General features: G+C 31.3%; 1 protein-coding gene across 2 annotated transcripts in view; it reads left to right on the forward strand.

Annotated features, from left to right (window-relative positions):
• The window catches only part of EXOC6 (exocyst complex component 6), a 181479-nt gene that overhangs the window by 52072 nt on the left and 105865 nt on the right, over positions 1-23542 (forward strand). For both annotated transcript variants that reach the window (XM_072971615.1, XM_072971616.1), the window contains exons 5-11: positions 581-626; positions 11108-11312; positions 13739-13891; positions 15942-16010; positions 18278-18361; positions 22667-22713; positions 22834-22954. In XM_072971615.1, the coding sequence (XP_072827716.1) occupies positions 581-626; positions 11108-11312; positions 13739-13891; positions 15942-16010; positions 18278-18361; positions 22667-22713; positions 22834-22954 (725 nt within the window). The remainder of the gene's footprint in view (positions 1-580; positions 627-11107; positions 11313-13738; positions 13892-15941; positions 16011-18277; positions 18362-22666; positions 22714-22833; positions 22955-23542) is intronic.

The raw sequence follows: 23542 nt of genomic DNA on the forward strand, positions 1-23542 counted from the left end.
AAACCTTTTTGGTGGCATCTTGTCTTCTTGCTGACACTTGTAGCAATTTTATTGAATAACTGCATTTTTGAGCCTTAGATGGTAATGATAAAACAAAGATACTTTGTTTATTTATGCCTTTATTACACTTTACTCTCTGCTATAAAAGCTTTTGAAAAAGATTTTTTTCTCTGTGGGTTTGGTGTAAAATTTTGTTTAGTGAGCTGTAACACAGTTGTGTTATTTTATTTGGTTGCTCAGCTTTCTCTCAAATAACTAATGTCCAGACTTCCAATTCTACTGCAGGAAGAGGTGTCAGTAAATTTTTGATTAAGGTAATTGTTACTGAGGTTGATGTCTCAGTTATAGGTGTCAGCATGTGCAAGTGTTGCCAGTTCAATATGATGTATATATATAATGTTCAATATATGTAGAAATTAAAATGTTTCCATTTACTTGAAGTATAAAATTTTATTGGAAAGTATAAGCCTAAATCAAAGGATAGAGAAAAATTCTTGATTGCTCTTCCTTGCTTTAATTTTCATCTCCTAAATTTTTTTTTAATTTTGAAAGCTAAAATAAGTTGTATTTTTTAATACAGTGCTGGAAATGTACAGTAAGCTAAAAGAACAGATGAGTGCAAAAAGGTGAGTTGTTTTCTTTCCTATTTGTTTTTAATAAGAGTTTTCCCCTATTACTGGGAACATAGATAAAATTACTGTAAATTATAGTGAATCGTCTGAAGTTCTGCTTTCTGTGTTTATCTAGTCTTTATTAATACAGTCTGCCCATCAGGATCATTCAATAAAGCAATTCTTAGCCATTGATTTGTGGAGCCTTGACCTTTGTAATTGATATCAACATACTGTCTCTTATCTGTCACAGTTGTACATCCTCATATATTAAGTAATAGTTAATAGTTCTGTTTGTTTGTTGCAAAAAAAGCAGATATTATCCTCCCTACCTGCCATTCATCGTTCCTCCTTCCTAGGGCAAAAACTTTTGCCTCTTTTAGGAAATTATTTTTGTATTTACATTTATGTCTTTAAATAACTTTTTCTATTACTTCACTATTTTCAAGTTTGGGCATTATATATTTCTTCAGTAATTTAATCTAATATTTATATCTAAATTTCCCCAGTTATCTCCAGGATGTCTTGTATTTTCTTTTCTTTCCTGAAACGTTGGTTGGTATGTATTTTTTGTCTCTGTATTCTGGAACAGTCTACCCATTTTTCTTTGTTTTTCATAAAAGAGTCCAGGTTAGTTGTGTTGTAGACCAGAGCATTTTGGATTTGTTTAATTATTTTCTCATTATTAGATTCAGATTAAATGTTTTTGACAAGAGTACATCATAAGTGCTTTTGTGTACCTTTTATTGTATGATATCAGAAGGTATATGCTATCAGATTATCTCTAGGTTATCCTAAATTTGATCATTTGGTTAAGGGGATGGCTATCAGATCTCTAATGAAAAGGTATATTTTTCTTTTTGCAATTAAGAAATCTGTAGGGGGTAATATTTTGAGTCCTATTTCTTAACAACTTTTCACCCAGTGGTTTTAGGATTCTTTAATCAGTTATTATAATTGGGGTTACAAAATGGTGATTTTTATAATTTTATCATTTCTTTAACACTTATTAGCTAGCTTTTTTATATAAATATTCCTTTTTTAGCTCATTTTTTTCTGATTATCACTGTGAACTCACGGATTTTTAAAAAATAAATGTATTATAATCCATATTCTCATTATTCTTTTTGATGCACAAATTGTCCCCAGTTTGCCTATAAGAACCCCTTAAGCCAGTTCCTGTGTCCTTGTTTGTCTTTGACTACTTTCTTGCTCATCATACAATAAATAAGATGTTCCAGGCTCATGCTGTACTTTTCTTGCCCTAGATCTAGAAATAGCCATCCTCCAAAATACAACTCCTACACACACACACACACGCACACCCACACACACACACACACACCTGACTTTCATGCCCTCCAGTTTCCAGGTTTGCCGTTGAGAAGTTTGTGTGTATTTATACTTCCCTTTAATAAATGCATAGGAGTAAAATTGCTGGGCTATAATGTAGATGTAGGCTACACTTTGTGATAAAGCATTAAATAGTTTTCTAAAATAATTGTGCCATTTTACACTCCCATTCTAATGAATGAGAATTTCAGTCATTACATCCTTGTCATTATGTTCTGAGCCATTTTGGCAAATGTAAAGTATTATCTCCTGGTTACAATTTGCATTTCTCTGATGACTGATGTTGAGTCCTGTTTCACTAGCTATTTGATCATTTGTGTATTATTTTTTGTAAAATGGTCAGATGTTTTGTCTATAATTTTAGATTTACAGATATTGAGCGGAAAGTACAGAACATTTCCATATACTGCACTCTCCTTTTGATGCATTATTTTCTTATAATATCTTGCATTCATATAGTATATTTGTTATAATTTTTGAACTAATATTAACACATTATTAAGTCCATAGTTTATAATATGGTTCACTCCTTGTGTTGTACAATTCTGTGGGTTTTGACAAGTGCATAATGTTATGTAGTCACCATTACAGTATTACACAGAATAGTTTCACTGCCTGAAGAATCCTTTGTGTTCCATCTCTTTTCCTTTCCCTTCCCCTTCAAACTACTGCCAGTCACTGAACTTTTGATGGTTTCTGTTGTTTTGTTTTTTAAGAACGTCATGTAGTTGTTAAATTTCCCTGGTTGGAAACACAGTATATAGCGTATTTAGACTGGTTTCTTTCATTTAGCAATATGCATTTAAATTTCCTCCATGTCTTTCCGTGGCTTAATAGCTCATTTCTCTATATTCATAAATAATGTTGCGTTGTATGGATGTACCACAGTTTGTTTATTCACTCACATGTTGAAGGACACCTTGATTGCTTCTAATTTCTGCTCTGAACATTTGTGTACAGCTATTTGTGTGGACATTTCAGGTAAATACCCAGGGGTACGATTATTAGATCACATGGTAAGACTATAACTAGCTTTGTGAGAAACTGCCAAACTGCCTTCCAAAGTGGCTTTACTGTTTTATATTTCCTCCAATAATGAATGAGAGTTCCTATTGCTCCACACCCTCCCCAGAATTTGATATTGTCAGTGTTTTGGATTTTAGCCACTCTAATAAGTGGATGATGATATCTCATTGTTTTAATTTGCAGTTCCCTAATAGCATATGATGTTGAGCATTGTTTCATATGCCTATTTGCCATCTGTATAATTTTCTTTTGTGAGTTATCTGTTCAGATCTTTTGCCTACTTTTAAATTTGGTTGGTTGTTTTCTTATTGTGTGTTTTAAGTGTTCTTTGTATATTTTGGAAACTAGTGCTTTATCATATATATGTTTTGGAAGTATTTTCTCCCAGTATGTGGCTTGTCTTTTCATTCTTTTAGCAGTGTTTTTTTAGAGCAGATTTTAATTTTAATGAAGTCCAATTTGCCTTTTTTCTCCCCATGGATTGTGCTTTGGTGCTGTTTCAAAAAACTCATTGCCAAAACCAAGGTCACCTATATTTTCTCTTACGTTATTTCTAGAGTTTTATAGTTTTATGTTTTATATTTGTATCTGTGATCTATTTTGAGTTAATTTTTTTGTGAAATCCATCCATGAACATGGAATATCTCTCCATTTGTGTGGATTTTCTTTGATATCTTTCAACAGAGTTTTGTGGTTTTCCTTATATAGATTTTGCACAGGTATGGTTAGATTTATACTTTTTTGGTGATAATATAATTGGTTTAATGTTTTTAATTTCAAATTCTGATTGTTCTTGCTGATTTACAGGAAGGCAGTTGACTTTTCTAAGTTAACCTTGTATCCTTCAGTCTTGCTATAAGCAGGAATTTTTCTGTTGATTCTTTGGGATTTTCTGCAGACAGTCATGTCATCTGCAGACAAAGACTTTTTTCTTTCTTGCCAATATGAACACCTCTTATTTCCTTTTCTTGTCTTACTGCATTAGCTAAGAATTCCAGTATGAAATTAAATGGGAGTGTAAGGGGGAACATCCTTGCGTATTTCTAATCTCATGGAGAAAAGTATCTTGTTTCTCACTGTTAAGTATGATGTTAGCTTTGTATGATTTCTATTCTTTTAAACTTATTAAGATGTGTTTTATGGCTCAGAATTTGATCTGTATTGGAGAATGTGCTATGTGAATTTGAGAAAAATATGTATTTTGCTAATGTTGGGTGTTATATTCTCTGTAAGTGACAGTTAAATCCCATTGCTTGATGGTGCGCTTTAGTTCAACTATATCCTTACTGAATTTCTGCTTATTGGAATTATCAATTACTGTTAGAGGAGTGCTGAAGTCTCCAGTATAATAGTGAATTTGTCTCTTTTTCCTTGCAGTTCTGTTTTTGCCTCATGTATTTTGATATTCTGTTGTTAGGCCCATACACCTTAAGAATTGTTATGTCTTTTAGGAAATTTTCCATTTTATCATTATGTAATTCTCCTTTTTATCCCTCATAATTTTCCTTACCCTGAGGTCTGCTTTATCTGAAATTAATGTATTCCAGCTTTCTTTTGATTAGTGTCAGCGTGACATGTCTTTTTCCATCTCTTTATTTTTAATCTTTCTGTGTCTTTATATTTAAAGTGGTTTCTTTTTGGCGAAATAGTTGGGTCTTACGTATTTTTTTAATCTACCTGGAATCACAGAGGTTCTAGAAGAAAAGGTCACATAATAGCTTCACAACCCTGGGGTAAGCAAGGATTTTTTTTTTTTGAAGAATCACAAAAAGGTATTATAAAAATTGATAAATTGAACTTCAAATAAAAAATTTCCATTTATAAAATGACTCTTTTAAGAAAGTTGATAGGCAAGCCACAGACTAGGAGAAAACACTTGCAGTATGTTTGCTGACAGGATTCATAATCACAATACATAAAGAGCTTCTATAAATTAATAATAAAAAGGAAAAAAAATATAAGGAACTTCTGGTTTCTGGCCTAAGATGTAAAGACCTTTGAAGGCATCACTCCTGTCCTTACAACAGGAAAAGAACTAAACAAACTGAAAATCAAGAATTTCTTTTTTTTAGATCCATCAAAGAGAACTGAGGTCACAGAGCAAACTGTTGCCCCCCCAAACTGGAGCAACAGGCAGATACAGACTGTCACAGTTTACTGAGATGAGAAGCCACTGCTTGAGGCTGGTAGGAACACTGAAAAGTAATTAAGTGTATACTAGCTTGAGAGATAAAATCTCCTGGGGGGGCCCAGCCCTAGGAAATCCCCTGCACTTTCTTGAGTTTTACCTTTAGGAGCCCTACCAGATTCTCACGGTGAAGATCACAGAAAAATACCAGCAGATGGGGAAAAAAATATATATTGATATAAGCCCAGAGTGCTCTGTTCTCGTTAACAAAGGCAGGCTGGCAAGATTTTGATATGACTTTTAAGACTTTTTATTCTTGAGTCAGTTTTTATATTTTATGTTTTGTGGAGGATTTTGACCACTTTATAGTTGTTGAATTTATTGGCATAAAGTTATTTATAATACTGTTCTATTATCTTTTTAATGTCTGTAGGATTTGTAGTAAAATTTTTTATTTTTATTCCTGTTATTAGTAATTTGTGTCTTCTATATCTGTCTTTTTTTTTCTTGATTTGTCTGAAAGAGAGGCTTATCAATTTTATGCCAATTTTTAAAGATCTAATATTTGAGTTTATTTTTTTCTATTTGATTCCTACTCTTATTTTTATTATTTCTGTTCTTTTACTTGAGGTTTAATTTTTTTCTTCTTTTTCTGTCTTGATAAAGTGGAAATTTAGAACAATGATTTTATGCCTTTCTTTTTCTATTATAAACATACGAAGTTATACATTTCCCTCTGAGCACTGCCTTAGTTGTATCCCACATTTTTGAAGTGTTATGTTTTCATTACCTTTTAGTTTAAAATGTTCTCTAATTTTTATTTATTTATTTATTTATTTATTTATTTATTTATTTATTTATTTATTTATTTATACTTTTGGGTTATTTACCAGTGTATTGTTTAATTTTCAAATATTTGGGGGATTTTTAAAGATATAATCTTTATTATTTATTTCTAGTTTAATACTTTAGGGTTAATAAACATACTCTGTGTGATTTCAAGTTTCTTTGACATCAATCACGTTATTTATCTTGGGGAATATTTCCTGTATACTTGAAGAGACTATGTATTTTGCAGTTGTAACTTTAGTGTTCTAGAAATATTAATTAGGTCATCATGGTTGTTAGAGTAATTCAGATTTTCTATATCCTTAGTGTTTCTTGTGTGTTAGTGTTTCATTGATTGTGGGTTTTTCTGTTTTTTTGTTTTTGTTTTTGATTCTTTAAATTTTGTTTCATATGTTTCAAAGCTCTGATATTAGGTACACACACAGTTACAGTTATTTTATATTCTTATTAATTAACCTTTCATCATTATGAAATGTCCTTCTTTATCTTTGGTAACATTCTGTATCTTGAATTCAACTTTGCCTGATATTACTGTAGTCATTATAGTTATTCTAGCATACTTAAACTTAGTGTTTGCATGGTCAGTCTTTGACACCTTTTACTTTTAACCTCAGTCTTTATATTTAAAGTGTGTTTCTTATCAACAGCAATTAGTTGGATCTTAACGTTTTTTCATCCAGGGGACAATCTCTACTTTGGACATGGAGTTTTAGACCATTTGCATTGAATGTAGTTATGGTTGATTTTCAGTTCATCTTGCTATTTGTTTTTTATTTATCTAATCAATTTTTAGTTCTTATTATTTTCCTTTCCTTCCGTTTTACAATTGAGTTTTTAAAAAAATACATACATATATTTCTCCTCTATTCACTTATTAGGTATACCTCTTTATCCTTTTAGTGGCTACTCTAGAGAGTATAATATGCATGTTTAACTTATTACAGTCCACCTTCAAATAGTATTACATCAATAATATAAGAAACTTGTAATACTACAATTCTGTATATCCTGCCTGCTTTGCCCTTAGTTTCATATATTTTACTTGTAACATATGTTATAAACTGTATATATGAATCATAATTAAACCAGATTCCTTTATATTTACCATTTTATCCTTTCTGTTGCTCTGGGGTGTTTTGGTTTTTTCCTTTTTTCTTTTTCTTTTTTTTGGGGGGGTGGGTGGGGTGGAGATCCAAGTTTCTATCTTTAGCATAATAAACTGTTTAGTGTTTGTTGTACTGCACATCTACTTGCTGGAAAAAAATTTTCTTGCTTTTGTCTATCTGGAAATGTGTTTATTTTACTTTCATTTTTGAACAATATTTTATTAGATGTGGAATTCTAGGTTGCCAGAGGTCTTCTTCCCCAGCATTAAAATGTTTTCTTATCCTCTGTTCTCCATCGTTTCTATTGAGAGTTTCCACTATCATTCTTATCAGTGTTACAAGATTTGTAATAGGTCTTTTTTCCTCTGGCTACTTTTAGGAATTTTTTCCCTCTATCTTTTGTTTTTTAAGTTTGACTATGATATGCTTAGATGTGATTTTCCATGATTTTCCTTGTATTTCCTTATTTTGCTTGAGGTTTGTTTAGCTTATTGGCTCTGTGGTTGACACTTTCCGTTAATTTGGACAAAATTTTGGTTATTATCTCTTCAGATATTACTTCTTCACCATTGTTCTCTCTTTCTCCTTCTTTTCTAAATTCCAGTTATATGTATGTTAGATAATTTAATGTTGTTCCATAATTTCCAGGAGCTCATTTCTCCCTTTTCACTCTTTTTTTGTGTGTGTATGTGTTTCAGTTGGACCATTTTTTGGACCTGTTTTCAAATTTACTGTGCTAATTTCAGTCTCAGACATTACTACTCTTTTTTTTTATTCTTTATGTGTATGTATTTGTGTGTGTGTTTCAGTTTGCATAATTTCTATTTAGCTGTCTTCCAATTTATGGGTCATTTCTTCTGTGTTCATTCTGCTGTTAAGTCCATTGAATAAATTCTTCGTTCTGATTTTTTTAATTGTAGCATTTTCATTTGACTCTTTGTTATAATTTCTATTTTTCCATTAAAAATTTTCATCTCTTCATGCATATTGACTGTATTTTCTACTAGATTCTCTAATACTTGTAATGGTTATTATAACATTTTTGTTAATTCCAAATAGGCCACCTGTATTTAGGCTTTCATTGACTTATTTTCTTTTAATCATAGGTCACATTTCTCTGCTTATTCATATATATTATAATTTTTTTATATGCGGGGCATTATATTTAAAAAGAATAGTAGAGAATGAGAGTAATCACTTCTATGATAGCACAAACTGGTAGATTAGAAATCCTCAAGGGAGGGCAAATAAAATAAGAACTGTCATAATGTTGTACCTTATGGTCCACAGAACCATTAGCGTACTCACACATTATCCATTTAGGGATGACACACACATTTTTTAAGTGTCTTATATTTATAAAAACAGAAAACTTGACAGAGGCTTATTAACATGGGGGAAATTTATTTTAATATTTTTATAAGAACTAAAAAATCAGAGACTTAAGAACCAATTAGGATATCATTACATATTATTATTATAATAGACTTGCAAATAGGGTAATGATCTGTTTCCAAATAATTTTAGTTAAAGTTAAATTCCATGACATATTGTTAAATAGTATATATGAACATACAGAACTGAAAATATTATAGATACATGCCTGGATATAAATGTGACCAGATGTTATATGGTAGTGTCAATTCATGGGTACCTCTGATTTTCTCTTTACAGTTTTCATATTTTTAGTGGTTATGGATTACTGTTAAAATTTTAAAAGACAGCATTATGTAACCAAAAGAGAAATGGTCAGATTTTGTTTGCATTTAGAAATAAATAAAACTTAGGAAATTTGTGGCTAACTTTTAGAAGGGATCTGGCCTTTGACTTCTGTTCCCTAAGATTATAAACTTCCTGTATGTCTTAACCTGGGTCTCCCAGAAAGCAAAGTCTGAGGTATAATCTTACTTTTTGCTACTTTTTAAAAGAGTATAATTCTAGGGAAACTGAGAAGCAGAACTGAGAGAATGGGAAATGAGATACAGAACTTAGGAGAGCAGATGTGAAGTTGATTTATTGAGTTTGCCAGTGCTTAATATTGATCAATTTCAAGGAACTTTGGGGAGTTTATGTAATTATTGTAAATCAGAACATTTTATCCAGGAGGAGAAAAAGTACAAAAGCATTATGTCTAAAAAAGTGTACATACCTTAATTTAAAAAATACTTTATTGCTAAAAATGCTAACCATTATCTGAACCTTTGGTGAGTTGTGTAGTCACATCAAAGATCGCTGATCACAGGCCACCATATCAAATATAATATTAATTTAAAAGTTTGAAATATTGCAAGATGTAAATTGAGCAAATGCTATTGGAAAAATGGCTCTGTTAGACTTGCTCAACACCCACAAATCTTCAATTTGTAAAGAACGCAGTATCTGTGAAGTGCAATGAAATGAAGAGTGCCTGTACTGTCACTTCAGTTTACTTATGTATTACTTTTTTTGTTTTTCTTTTGATAGTGCCTTTTCTCATTTTAATATCCAATTCAGTGGGGTGGTGTAGAATATCATTTGATTTATTTAAAAATTTCTCCACCTACCCTCAAGTGTATTTTGATTATGAATATTGTTGTATGATACTGACTGTTTTGGAAAATCTTAGTCCTACTACCAATTGTAGTATATTGGCGAAATCATGTACTTTTTCTGTATGTTTCAGTTTTCTCATCTATACATTGTTAATAGTAATATCTGCCATAGATATCTACCTGATAGAAGTCTAGAAAAAAATTAAAGTTTATTTATATATGAAAATGTGTGTCAGGTCCTCTTGGACACAGGCTACACTTTACTAATTACTGCATGCCCAGCATGTCACCAATGCTTTATAAGTAATAGGCGTTCAGTAAATATTTTTCGAATTGAAAAAAGAAATCACTCTATTAGTAGTTTTTTAAATAGGTTTTGTGACTCAGTATTATTTCTTTTTTTTTTAACATTTTTTATTGATTTATAATCATTTTACAATGTTGTGTCAAATTCCAGTGTTCAGCACAATTTTTCAGTCATTCATGGACATATACACACTCATTGTCACATTTTTTTCTCTGTGACTTATCATAACATTTTGTGTATATTTCCCTGTGCTATACAGTGTAATCTTGTTTATCTATTCTACAATTTTGAAATCCCAGTCTATCCCTTCCCACCCTCTACCCCCCTGGTAACCACAAGTCTGTATTCTCTGTCCATGAGTCTATTTCTGTCCTGTATTTATGCTTTGTTTTTGTTTGTTTGTTTGTTTTTGTTTTTTAGATTCCACATATGAGCGATCTCATATGGTATTTTTCTTTCTCTTTCTGGCTTACTTCACTTAGAATGACATTCTCTAGGAGCATCCATGTTGCTGCAAATGGCATTATGTTGTCGGTTTTTATGGCTGAGTAGTATTCCATTGTATAAATATACCACATCTTCTTTATCTGTTGATGGACATTTAGGCTGTTTCCATGTTTTGGCTATTGTAAATAGTGCTGCTATGAACATTGGGGTGCAGGTATCATCCTGAAGTAGATTTCCTTCTGGATACAAGCCCAGGAGTGGGATTCCTGGGTGACTCAGTATTATTTCTAATTGCCTTCAAGGGTGTGTAAAATTTTCCAAAAAAAGTTTCCTTAAAATATATTTTAACTTGATTTAAATCTGTGCTAGGTACTTTTTTTATAATAATGGTATGTGGGTGGGAGAGATTATGCAATTATGTATCAAATAACTAAATATTCTAATTAAAAATTTGGAGCTATTATACATATATACATTTAAGGTATTTTAATGACTATAATAATGCTTCTGATGTTACAGATTTAGATAAAATGAAATAAAGAAGTTGTATATTAGTGAATTTTCATGCTGCAACTTGTTCATGTGGTTTATAGTTTGTGCTTAGTAAACAGAAATAAATGTTAATTTTACTTATTTTATTTTCACTATATATCCTTTTTGATAGTAGTATTGGACTGATTATTTGGACTTACTTGTAAAATTAATGTAATAAGAACTTTTTACAGAGTTGGTTTTTTAACTTGTTATAGGTATTATTCTGCTCTAAAAACTATGGAACAATTAGAGAATGTGTATTTTCCCCGGGTTAGTCAATACCGGTTTTGTCAGCTAATGATAGAAAATCTTCCTAAACTCCGTGAAGATATTAAAGAAGTCTCCATGTCTGATCTCAAAGACTTTTTGGAAAGCATTCGAAAACATTCTGACAAAATAGGTGAAACAGCAATGAAACAGGTGAGATTAAAAAGAATTTTAATTTAATGTTATTTAGTAATCTAGGTTCTAGAATACATCCAAAGTTTACTTTTTTTTACTTACATGAAATGCTTGTTTTTGTTTAGTTTTATCCTTTTCTTCATTTTCCTTATTCTTGTTGAGAATGGATTTCATCAGCTTTTTCTTTCTTTCTTTTTTTTTTTGTTTTTTTGGTTTGCAGTTATTCCTTATTTAAGTAAAGTCAGTCTAACTTGACTCACCAACTGATGTCTTGGTAATCTTCCCCATGTATATAATACTACATTAATTGTTATCAGCAGTCATATTTGATATAAAATTAGCTGAAAAGTGGCAGCCACAGAGGCAAGTGGGAGCTGTTTTATGCTAAGGTTATAAATTGCTCTCTTTTTAAAGCAACTTGAAAGTATTGTCTTTGAATTAACTTCTATAGCTCAGTAATAAAGCAGTAAACAATGTGGCAGTTATAAAATTAATGTACCTACCTTTAGAGTCAGCAGTTCCTCTCCTAGGTATTTACCAATGTCCTCGTGATGCTCATAGCAGGTTTGTTACAACTAGCCAAAGACTGGAAATAACAAATGGACATCAAAGGGAGAATGGATACACAAATTGTGCTATAATCACACAATGGAATATTACTTAACAATAAGTAAGAAGGAATGAATTACTGATATATGTAACAACATATATGAATCTTCCAGACATTATACTGAGCTACAGAAGCTGTACACAAAAAAAGCACACAAATATCCATTTATATGTATTTCTAAAGCAGGCAAAACTAATTTAAAGTAAAAAAAAAATCAGAGTAGTGCTTGTCTCTCAGTGGGGAGATTGCGTGGGAAGGGACATAAGGGAACTTTCTGGGGAGATGGAAATGTTCTATACCATGATGAAGTATATCCACTTGTATAGTTAAGATCTGTACATTTTGCTGTATGTAAGTCTTACCTCAAAAAAATTGTAAACAATAATTGGGGTGTTTGTGGAGTGAGTGGGTAAAGGTATAGATGAAAGAAAGATGTATAAATATTGTTGAAGAAAGGTAATGAGAACTTAAAAGTTCATAATGTTAATCTTTTTACTTTGTTATTTGAAGTGTTCAGTAATAAAAAGTTTAAAAATAATTATAATTGAATTAAAATTTCTAAGAGTTAGCTGTTAAAACACCTCAATAATTACAATGTCACAGAAATGAAACAGTGCTTAACATGCTTTCTAACTCCTGAAAAGGCAGCCTATGGAGTGGGAGAAAATACTTGTAAACTATATATCTGATTAGAGGTTAATATAATATGTAGGGGATTCATACAACTTAATAGCAAAAAAGTAATCACCTGATTGAAAAATGAGCTGGGAATTTGAATGGACGTTTCTCTAAAGGAGACATAAAAATGGCCAATAGATATATGAAAAGATGTTCAACTTCACTAACCATCAGGGAAATGCAAACTAAAATCACAATGGGATATCACCTTATACCTCTCAAGACAGCTATTATCAAGAGAAAAAAAGGCAACAAGTATTGGTAAGGATGTGGAAAAATTGGAACACTTGCATAGTGTTGGTGGGAATGCAGAATGGTGTAGCTGCTATGGAAAACAGTATGGGGGTTCCTCAAAAATCTAAAATTAGATCTATCATATGTCCCATTCTGGGTATTTATCCTAAAAACTGAAATGAGGATCTTGAAGAGAGATTAGCACTCCCATACTCTTTGCAGCATTATTCACTATATCTAAGATGTGGTAACAATCTAAATGTTCATTGACAAGTGAATGGATTAAGAAAATGTGGTATGTACATACAATGGAATGCTATCCAGCCTTTAAAAAGGAAATTATGAGCTATCTGAAATAGTCAAATTCATAGAATCAAAGAGTAGGATGCTGGTTGCCAGAGGGAAATGAGGAGTTACTAATCAACAGGCATAAAGTTTCAGTTAATCAAGATGAATAAGCTCTAGAGGTCTTCGGTAAAACATTATACCTATCAATAATAATGGATTATATTATTAATATAATATTAATATATATTAATAATGTAATATGTATATACACTTAAAAATTTAAGAGGGTAGATCTCATGTAAAATGTGCTTACCACAGTAAAGTAAAATCGAAAAAGAAAAAGTGGAAGAAAATAATCAAGATAAGAGTAGAAATCAGTGTAATAGACAAAAATACAATAGGGAGGATCAACAAAGCCAAAAGTTGGTTCTTAGTCTTTTCAAATAAAGTTGATAAACCTCTGCAAGACTGTTGAAAAAGAAGAGAGCATAAATCATGAATTAAAAATGGGACATTATTCCAGATCCTACACCTACAAGACATTAAAAAGATGACAAAATATGAACAAATTCTTGAACCAGTTTTGATGACAATAACTTTTGAAATAATCTGAATTTTTCTTTTTCCAAAATAGGCACAGCAGCAGAAAATCTTCAGTGTTACTCTGCAGAAGCAAAATAATGTAAAATTTGGGAAGAATATATATATAAATAATAGAAGTCCAGATGAAAGGAATAAAACTGTATTGAAACATGCATTTGAGGAAGAGGATGAAAATGAAGAGGAGGTGATGGAAGTTTATTTCTTTCTTTCTCTTTCTTTGCATCTTTTCTTTTCTTCTTTCCTCCCTTCCTTCCTTCATTGCTTTCCTTCCTCTCCTTCCTTTCCTTCCTTTTTTCCTTCCTCCTTCATCTACTATTGGATGATTTTTTTTTTCTCTTGAGTTGTAATGTATGTCTGTGTATAACTCTCAATCTTCCCGTGTGTATTTTGAATTTATGTAGATCTGTTTGTAATGAGCTATTACAGCAAAATAGTCATCTGAAATGTCACACTGCATAATTGACAGATAAACAAGATATATTGTAGATTGCATTTGTGAGCTGCAGATAATTGAACCTAGGTGTTCTGCCATAATTAGCAGTAAAAATGTAAATTAAATGATTTTTTGGTAGTGAATACTCGTATTTTAATTACCTGTGGCAGACATTTAATTGCATGATGGCTTAACCTTGCTATTTAGACTAACTCTGGATACCCTACTTTTTTTGTTGTTGTTGTTGCTGAGGTACAACAAAATAATTTTAAAGATTAAAGTTTTTAATTTCTTTAAAAAGTTTTATTAAGTCTAGAAACTTTGAAATTATCCTTAAATATTTGCTTTTTTTTTATCCTCTATACTCAAATTTATTCCTAGTTCTAGTGCTTCCTTTATTCTCTCCACAAAGTCTTCTGTTAAGCCTACTTTTTATCTTTTCTTATGAGTTCCTTTTGAATTTAGTTAATACCATAAGAAGTCAAATATTCACAATTGTTTCTAAGTTTTGCCTTGTCAGGGAGATTTTGAATTCTTTTTCTAAGGACACTGTTGGAGCGTAGTAAGAACTTTTAATTGATTGATAAAAAGGAACCATGTGAATATGTGCCCATGGTTTCTGTGGATTGAAAGAACTACTCTGCACATTTGTTCTGTATGCCTGAGGATGAGTGAGACTGTATGTATTTATGAGTGTGTATGTGTTTATATATATGTATTATGTGTATATGTGTGTATATATACATATGTATGCATTTATAGTGGATGTCTGATATACAGACAAATGAACAGCTTTAGACATTTTAATGTCTTTCTAATGCAGAATTAATGTCACTTGATTAGTCCCTTGAAATTAAATAAATGTTTGAGTTATACTTTTTTGTCCTTTCTTAATCAATATTCAGAGATCTCTGTAAGTCCTTTCTATCTTGAAATTCAGAAAGGTGAAAATAGACCATCTAGTCTTCTTATCTCAATTTTCCCTGGTCTGTTTTGTATGTCTTTAACTGCTTGGAGCATTGCCATTGTGCCTTACCCCCAAATCCATACTCTAAGAGAAACTTGGTTGTTTCCCTGTTCTTTTAGATCTGTTTTACTATTACTACAGTTTGTTTCTATTGTTTTACCAAATAAGTAACAGTATAATAAAAATAATTTAAGTTTACTCTGAGGATTCATGAGAATAGAAGTGTGTTCCTTTAAAAAGTTTATTTCTCAAATTTGGAAAATTTTATTTCATCAATTCTAAGATGTGCTTTTAAAAATATTAAAATCTCAGAATCAGGATACATCTTAAAATTGATGATATTATAGTTTCAAGGGGTTTTTACTGTTTTTTCTTTCTTTCTTAGTGTTCCATAAAATAATAGTAATGATGTCTTCCATTTAATGAAATAATGATAAATCATGTGACTTAGCTGCATTAAAGAAGGAACTTCGTCTATAACTAAACCATATATTTATGTACCATCTTTAGCAGAAACAATAATGATGTATCTAGTTATCCATAGCAATTTTCCTGTAATCTGCCAATCATGTTGAAGATAGACAGTCTCTCCCCTTTTGATACCTTATAATCTAAAGTAGTCAACAGTGATGATAAATATATAAAGAATGAACTACTGAACAAATGCTGAAACAAAATAAAAAAGGCATTATGTTTATATTGTATTTTTTTAAATAGTTGATAAATGTTGCAACATGAAGTCTGGGAACCTCCTGGTCTAACTTTAACTTTATATTATTCAACAGTAGACTAGAGTTTAACCTATAATTTTTTAAAAATGGTTTTATTTTTCAGGTCTTAACTGTTCAAGATCTTGTTGATTTTTCCCCTGTTTACCGATGTTTGCACATTTATTCTGTTTTGGTAAGTATCTTTTGTGTATGTGTATGTGTATACACATGTGCATATATTTGCATTATTAAAAGGACATGTATGCATTTTCGGCCTGCTTATCTAAAGGCTGAGCACAAGCTCAGTGAGCTGTGAATCTTTATGCAGTATTTATTTGTGAATATCCATTGCATATAAGGCATTTACTTTTTTCTTTAACTTATCATAGTATACTTTCAAGTATACTGTACTTTCAGGTTGTTTCCACATCTTGGCTATTGTAAATAGTGCTGCTATGAATATTGGGGTGTATGTATCTTTTTGAATGAGAGTTTTTTCCCAGATGTAAGCGCAGGGGTAGGATTGCTAGGTCATATAGTAAGTATTTTTAGTTTTTTAAGGAATCTCCATACTGTTTTCTTTAGTGACTTTACCTAACTACATTCTCAATAACAGCATAAGAGGGTTCCCTTTTCTTCACACTGTCTCTAGCATTTACTGTTTGTGGACTTTATAAAGATGGCGATTCTGACCGGTGTGAGGTGGTACCTCACTGCAGTTTTGATTTGCGTTTCTCTGATGATTAGTGATATTGACACCTTTTCATGTGCGTATTGGGCATATCTGTACGTCTTCTTTGGAGAAATGTCTATTTAGGTGTTCTGCCCATTTTTTGATTGGGTTGTTTGTTTTTTTGTTAAAGAGTTGTATGAGCTGTCTGTATATTCTGGAAATAAAGCCCTTGTCAGTTGCATCGTTTGCAAATATTTTCTCCCTGTCCGTAGGTTGTCTTTTCATTTTGTTGATGGTTTCCTTCGCTGTACAAAAGCTTATTGGATTAAGTCCTATTTGTTTATTTTTGCTTTTATTTCTCTTGCCATAGGAGACTGACCTAGGAAAACATGCTGTGATTTATGTACAAGAATGTTTTGCGTACGTTCTCGTCCAGGAGATTTATTGTGTCCTGTCTTCTGTTTAAGTCTTTAAGCCATTTTGAGTTTATTTTTGTGTATGGTGTGAAGGAGTGCTCTAACTTCATTGATTTATATGCGGCTATCCAGCTTTCCCAGCACCACTTGCCAAAGGGAATGGCAGTATGACTTTTCTTTTGAAAACACTAAGAAAGTCATGTTTTTTGTAGCTACTTAAGTATCAAAATATCAGAAGTTTTTCAGTGAAAATATGAGTTTTCATATTTTTCTATTGTTAACTTTTTCTTCTTTCTTTTTGATTTTCTTTGGCACCCTGAGTAGGGAAATGAGTTACCAACCTTTCCTAATGACTCTGGATGGATTCTCCTTTAAGAAGAGAGGAAGACAGAGGAGATAGATATATAGTCATTTACTCATTCAGTCATTTATTTATTCAACGAAAATTTATTTAGTGTCTTCCATGTGCCAAGCGTTGTGCTAACTGCTAAGGATACAGTGGTGAACTAGTTGGACAAGGATCATATTCTAATGGACTTAGAGTCAGATGGAAAAGATAGATCTCTGTTGTCTGGTACAGCAGCCACTAGCTATATGTGGCTATTTAAATTAACTAAAATTAAACAAAATAAAAATTAAGTACCTTAGTCCTATTAGTCACATTTCAAATACTCAGTGGTCATAGGTGTCTAGTGGCTACCATGTTAGGCAGTGCAAATACAGAAAACTTCTGTTATCACAGAAAGTGCTATTGGACAGTAGTGAGATAAACTAATAATCAGAAAATTACAGCAGGGTGTGGTGAGGGCTATGAATGGATGTACAGATTACTATAGGATAACATAGATGATAACAAGCCTTGTTATTATCAGGTTGAGGAAGGCTTTCTAAAGGAAGTAACATCTAGGATGAGTCCTAAATATATTTCACAAAAGCCTGGAAAGGAAAAGAAAATGGTATATTGATTATACTGAGATGAGGCAGGAGATGGAGGAAGATGCCAGATAGGTAGGGTCTTACACAACGTGTTCAGAAATTGAGGCTTGACAGCTAATTTCCTTACTTAGTTTCCCTCACTGACAGCCATATTTTCTTTGATCAGTCAAAAATCCATAAAGCCCAGATGATAAGTTGTGCAGCTGTCAAATTATTTGAAGTTACCTTTGGTCTTCTTAATCTTAATGATACCAAACAATGTTACTGTCTTTGAACTATAATGCCAAAACTTGTTCTTGATATTCCATATGAAATACCATTCTGCATTTAATTTCAGTTGTTAGAAGCTTAAAAATGACTCTTAAGGGGTAAAGAAGTTATCTGTTTAAGCAGTGTGTTTGTGTGTTTTTCATTACTTTGCTGATTTTATTTTAGGGTGATGAGGAAACATTTGAAAATTATTACCGAAAACAAAGAAAGAAACAAGCAAGACTGGTATTGCAACCCCAGTCAAATATGGTAAGCATGTGAAAGTTTTGAATTGGCTTTGTTATCAGTTTTATCCCCTTTAATTTCTTTAGAGCATGCATCGCTATTCGTTCAACTACAAATATTTATTGAATACCTATCGTTTCCAATAATTGGTGTAGGTGTGAAGTTTACAGCAGTAAGAGAAAAAGGATAAGTCCCTTCTCTCATGAGCTTACATTCTATTAGGGAAGATAGACTGTAAACAAATAAATAAGACAATGAATAAATAAAAAGATAAACAAATAAATATATAAAATGTCAGGGAGTGATAATTAGTTTCTGACAATATGGTGGACTATGTATCTTGATTAATTGTCTTACTGAAAAAAAAACAACTAAAGATTCTGGATAAAACATTTTTAAAAATCTTAAATTCTTTTAAAGTGCACTGAGGAGCTGGTAGGAAAGTATAGTCCTAACAAAGACTAATTCAGTAATCTGAAGGGCTATGTGGGAGTTTTATTAGTCATTCTCAAGATATATGTATTTTTTGGTTATAAAATTGTGACATATTCACTATAAAAAGTAAGGAAAAATTGAAATAAAGTAATTTATAATGTCAAAAAAACTGTCAGTATGGAACTGTTCTGTATATCGGTTATGGTGCTAGGTATGTGACTAGATGTATTTGTGAAAACTCATAGAAATAGCACATGCAAAAGAGTGAGTTTTATTGATGTAAGTTATACCTCAGTACACCTGACTATAAGACAAACAAAGCAGGAACAGCGAAGTGAAGACAGAAATCCAGACTGGAATAATGAAATATTGAATATAGTTTTTATCCTTGGGGCATCTGCTGAACTGGGAAAGCATGATTTTTGAGGTCATAGGGATATAGAGGGCTAAGCTCAGAGCTACCCAAAGTGAGTGAAAAGAGATTGTCTCCCATGTAAATAAAGCTGAGACTCCGAAAAATTATAGCCCATCATTACGATGACCTAGAGATAAAACCATGTAGGGAAACTGCTGTGTTCCTTCTGCCAAATACAATAAATAAAATTGCCTATCTCAAATCTCGGTGCTGAGTAAACAAAGGAAAAAAATTGCTGAGAATTCGTAACAGTTCCTCACATGCGTTTGCAACTCAAATTTATTCCACTTGGATAATGAAAAAAAAAACTCAAGCTGAAAATTTAAAGTGGTTGCATTTTGATATTGCTTCCAGGTGCCTAGTAGAAGCAAATGCAGATCTTCTCTGAACCTTCATACCGACTTAAAAAATGTCTGTACTTAAAATTTCAAGGAAAATTAGCAAGTCACAGTCAAAATTATCAAACAAGTGAGAGTCATTAGCAATATTGACAACAGAGCTGGGTAGGGTAGAGCTCAGTGGTAGAGTGTGTGCTTAGCATGCATGCGGTCCTGGGTTTAATCCCTGGTGTCCCCATTAAATAAATAAATAAATAAACCTAATTACACCCCCAAAATGTTAAAAAAAAAAATTAAAGAAATATTGACAACAGGAATAAAGTCTAAAAGACTTTCAGTATTTGAGTTATTAGGCACAGAATATAAAATAACACTTATATTTAAGGAAGTAAAAGGTAAGCTTGCTGGTATAAATAAGGAACAAAAAACTGTAAAGAATTAGCAAAAAATGTAAAAAAATCAAGTACCATATCTAGTAATTAAAGATAGGTTAGCCAAAATGAAAAATTTTATGAACAGGTTTAATAGTTGATGAATTCTTTTAATTGATCTGAAGAAATTATTTGGCATATATCACAAAAGAATAAAAATATAGAAGAAAGAAGAGATACAGAGAGGTCTAATATATATCTAGTCGGAATTTCAGAAAGAGAGGATAGAACAAGTGGGACAGAGGAATATTTGAGATAATTGCTGAGAATTTACCAAGACAGATAAGAAATAGAAATCTACAGAGTCAAGCCCAAGGAATCCAAGTAGATTAAATAAAAAGAAATACACTTTTAGAGACCTTAAAATGAAAATGTGGAACACCAAAGCTAAAGAGAAAATAGATGACCTGAAAAATTATCAGCTAATTGAGCTAATTGACATTTATTGAATACCTCACCCAAAACAGCAGAACACAAATGCTTTTCAAGTACACCTGGAAGGTTCACCAAGATAGATCATATTCTGGATAATAAAATAAATCTCAATAAGTATAAAAAACTTGAAATTGTACAAAATATGTCTTCTGACCACAGGGGAATGAAATTATCCATATGCAAAAAAATGAATATTGACTCTTACCTCATTCAGCAATTCAAGAAGTAGATCATGGACCCAAATATAAGAGCTAAAAATTTAAAACTTTTAGAAAAAGCAAAAGTTAAAATCTTTGTGACCTGGGGTTAGGCTTCTACTAGGCACCTGGAAGCAATATCATACCTCCACATAATGGAATACTACTCAGCAGTAGAAAAGGAACTGATACATACAGTGGCATGGATAAATTTTAAAAGCATTATTCTAAGTGAAGAACAGATACAACAAATTATGTAAAGTATGATTTATGTTATATGACATTTTTGAAAAGGCAAAACTATGGGGCATAATGGGATCAGTGGCAAAGGCTGGATTGGGCAGAGTGACTACAGAGGGGCATAAGGGAACTTCTTAATGAGATAGAAATATTCTATATGTTAAATTTGGTGGTGGTTACACAAATGTCTGCATTTGTCAGAACTCACTGGACTCTACGAATAAAAAGGGTTAATATTACTGTATATAAATTAAATCTCAATAAATTTGACTTTGAAAACAAAGATAAAGACAAGACTTTAAAAATATGCAGAGAGAAGCATTTATTTTCAAATAAACAAGACAGTGGAATATTTTCAATGCTGGAGGAAAATAACTGTTGACCTGGGATTCTGAATTCAGTGAAACAAGGGCAAAGATAAACATTTTCAGACAAAGAAGAAAGTTTGTTACCAAGACACCCTTACTAAGGAAATTCTAAAGGATATATACTTCAGTCAAAAGGAAGATGATGCCAAATGGAAGTTATGAGATGCTAGAAGAAATAGATAGCAAAGAAAGTATAAATATGTGGGTAGGTCTATGTTAAGTGTAGAAACTAATATTAATAAAATATTATGGACTTTAAAACAAAACAGAATTAAAATGTACAATAACAACATAAACATTCGAGTGAGAGAAGTTAATGAAATGAAACTATTTTACAGTTTCTGAATTGTCTGGAAGTGTGAAATTATTTATCAGTTTTAGAGTTTGATTAAGTATGCATAATGAAATTTCTGTAACCACTAAAAGAATAGAAATAATATACACTTAAATATAGTACAAAAAAACTAGAATGATAAAAATTCATGACTTAGAGCTGATAAAAATGGTAGTTTAAACCTATAAACACTTGATAACATTGACTCAAAATATTTGAAGCAAAATTGCTATAATTAAAAGGATAAATAGAAAAATCCATCAGTATAGTGCATTTTTAAACATGTTTCAGTATCTTTTAAACCAGATAGAATATCTTTTAAACCAGTAAGAATACAGGACATGCTTAATAGGCTTATCTAATAGACTATATAGAATTCTGTTTCAACAACTGTGGACACATATTGTTTTAAGCGCACATGGAACATTATAAAATGTGCCTATATACTATGTTACAAAGCAAGTATCAAGAAATATTAAACATTTGTGTCATGTAGACTGTATTCTCCGATCGTAGTGTTTTTAAACCCAAAAGTAATGAGCCCTCCCCCTCCCTGCTCTGGAAGAAATCCAAATGTTTGAAAATTTTGATCACTTTTTTGAAATATATAAAATATAATATTTGAACTTAATTGAAATAATGTAATATTTCATTTGATAAACTTCTATGAATGAAATTCAAATGATCAAATATTTTCCTATATGCCTCTTTGTTAAAGTTATAGACAGTAGGATATTATAGACCATTTTTAAGAAATTTGCCTTTCATTACAAGTCAGATGAAAAGTCATTGAAAGGTTTTTAGCAGAAGATATAAAAGCTTAAAAGTCTAGGTAGGAGAATGATGTAATAGTCCAAGTGAGAGATGATGGTGTGGCTTGAACTAGCCCGCTGAGAGGGGAGTTTTGAAATCATACTGACTTTTTAATTGTTTATTGTCCATCTTCTTTTGAATGCAAGTTCCATGAGGGGTAAGGACTTTTTGTTATTTACCAGTGTATCCCTGGTGCATTAAAAATATGTGCAGCATCTAGTAGAGTCTCAATAAATATTTGTTAAGCTTTGTACTGATTTGGAACTTACTTTTATGTTACTGGTATTTATTGTTTTAAATTGATTTTTATTTTTCATTTAAAGCATGAAACAGTTGATGGCTATAGAAGATATTTCACTCAAATTGTAGGGTATGTATCTAATATGGAAATAAATACTATTTTTATATTGTGTTAAATGTCAGAACTAATTATTTCTATTTATGTTTTAATTTTTTTAACTCATGTTGTTTTGATAATTACTGTTCTTAGGTTCTTTGTGGTGGAAGATCACATTTTACATGTGACCCAAGGATTAGTAACCAGGGCATACACTGATGAACTTTGGAACATGGCCCTCTCAAAGATAATTGCTGTCCTTAGAGCTCATTCAGTAAGTCAGACAATTTATGTTACCAAATTTTTAATTCAGTTACTTCAAGAACTTCTGAAATGCATAATGTCAGAAGAAAACTGTACCTCCATCAGTTTTGCATTTTTTTGGTAATTGCTCAGATTTGGAAGTAGTAATGTCAGGCTTTTGTTTGTTTGGTAATATTGGACTGTGATTTTGCAACTGACTGGGGCTTCTGAAGACACTTTTAGTCCAGCATTATAGAAAATGAAGAATTAAGCTGGTCTCATTAGTCTCAACTGACCTCTTCATTAGATCACTGAAAAGCACTGTGAAGAAAGGGTTTTTAATTATCATTCCAAATTCTTTGTTTCCAAAATAAACTCCGCCATTAAAACTCAATAGAAGTTGTTCTTCAATGTTTATAATTTGTTTGCAGTAATACAATTATAAATTTCTTAAAAATAAGCAATTGTCAAAATTTGAACTCATTTGAAATAATGAACCTTAAGTAAGAGAATTTTTTTATGAGTGAAGGTAAAATGATAAAATATTTTTAAAATATGTTTTTGTGGAAATAATAAGTATGTTAGTGTTATAGAGATTACTGAAATTAATAATTGTAGA

This window comes from Vicugna pacos, chromosome 11 (assembly GCF_048564905.1).
Source record: "Vicugna pacos chromosome 11, VicPac4, whole genome shotgun sequence".
In the NCBI taxonomy this organism is placed as follows: Eukaryota; Metazoa; Chordata; class Mammalia; order Artiodactyla; family Camelidae; genus Vicugna; species Vicugna pacos.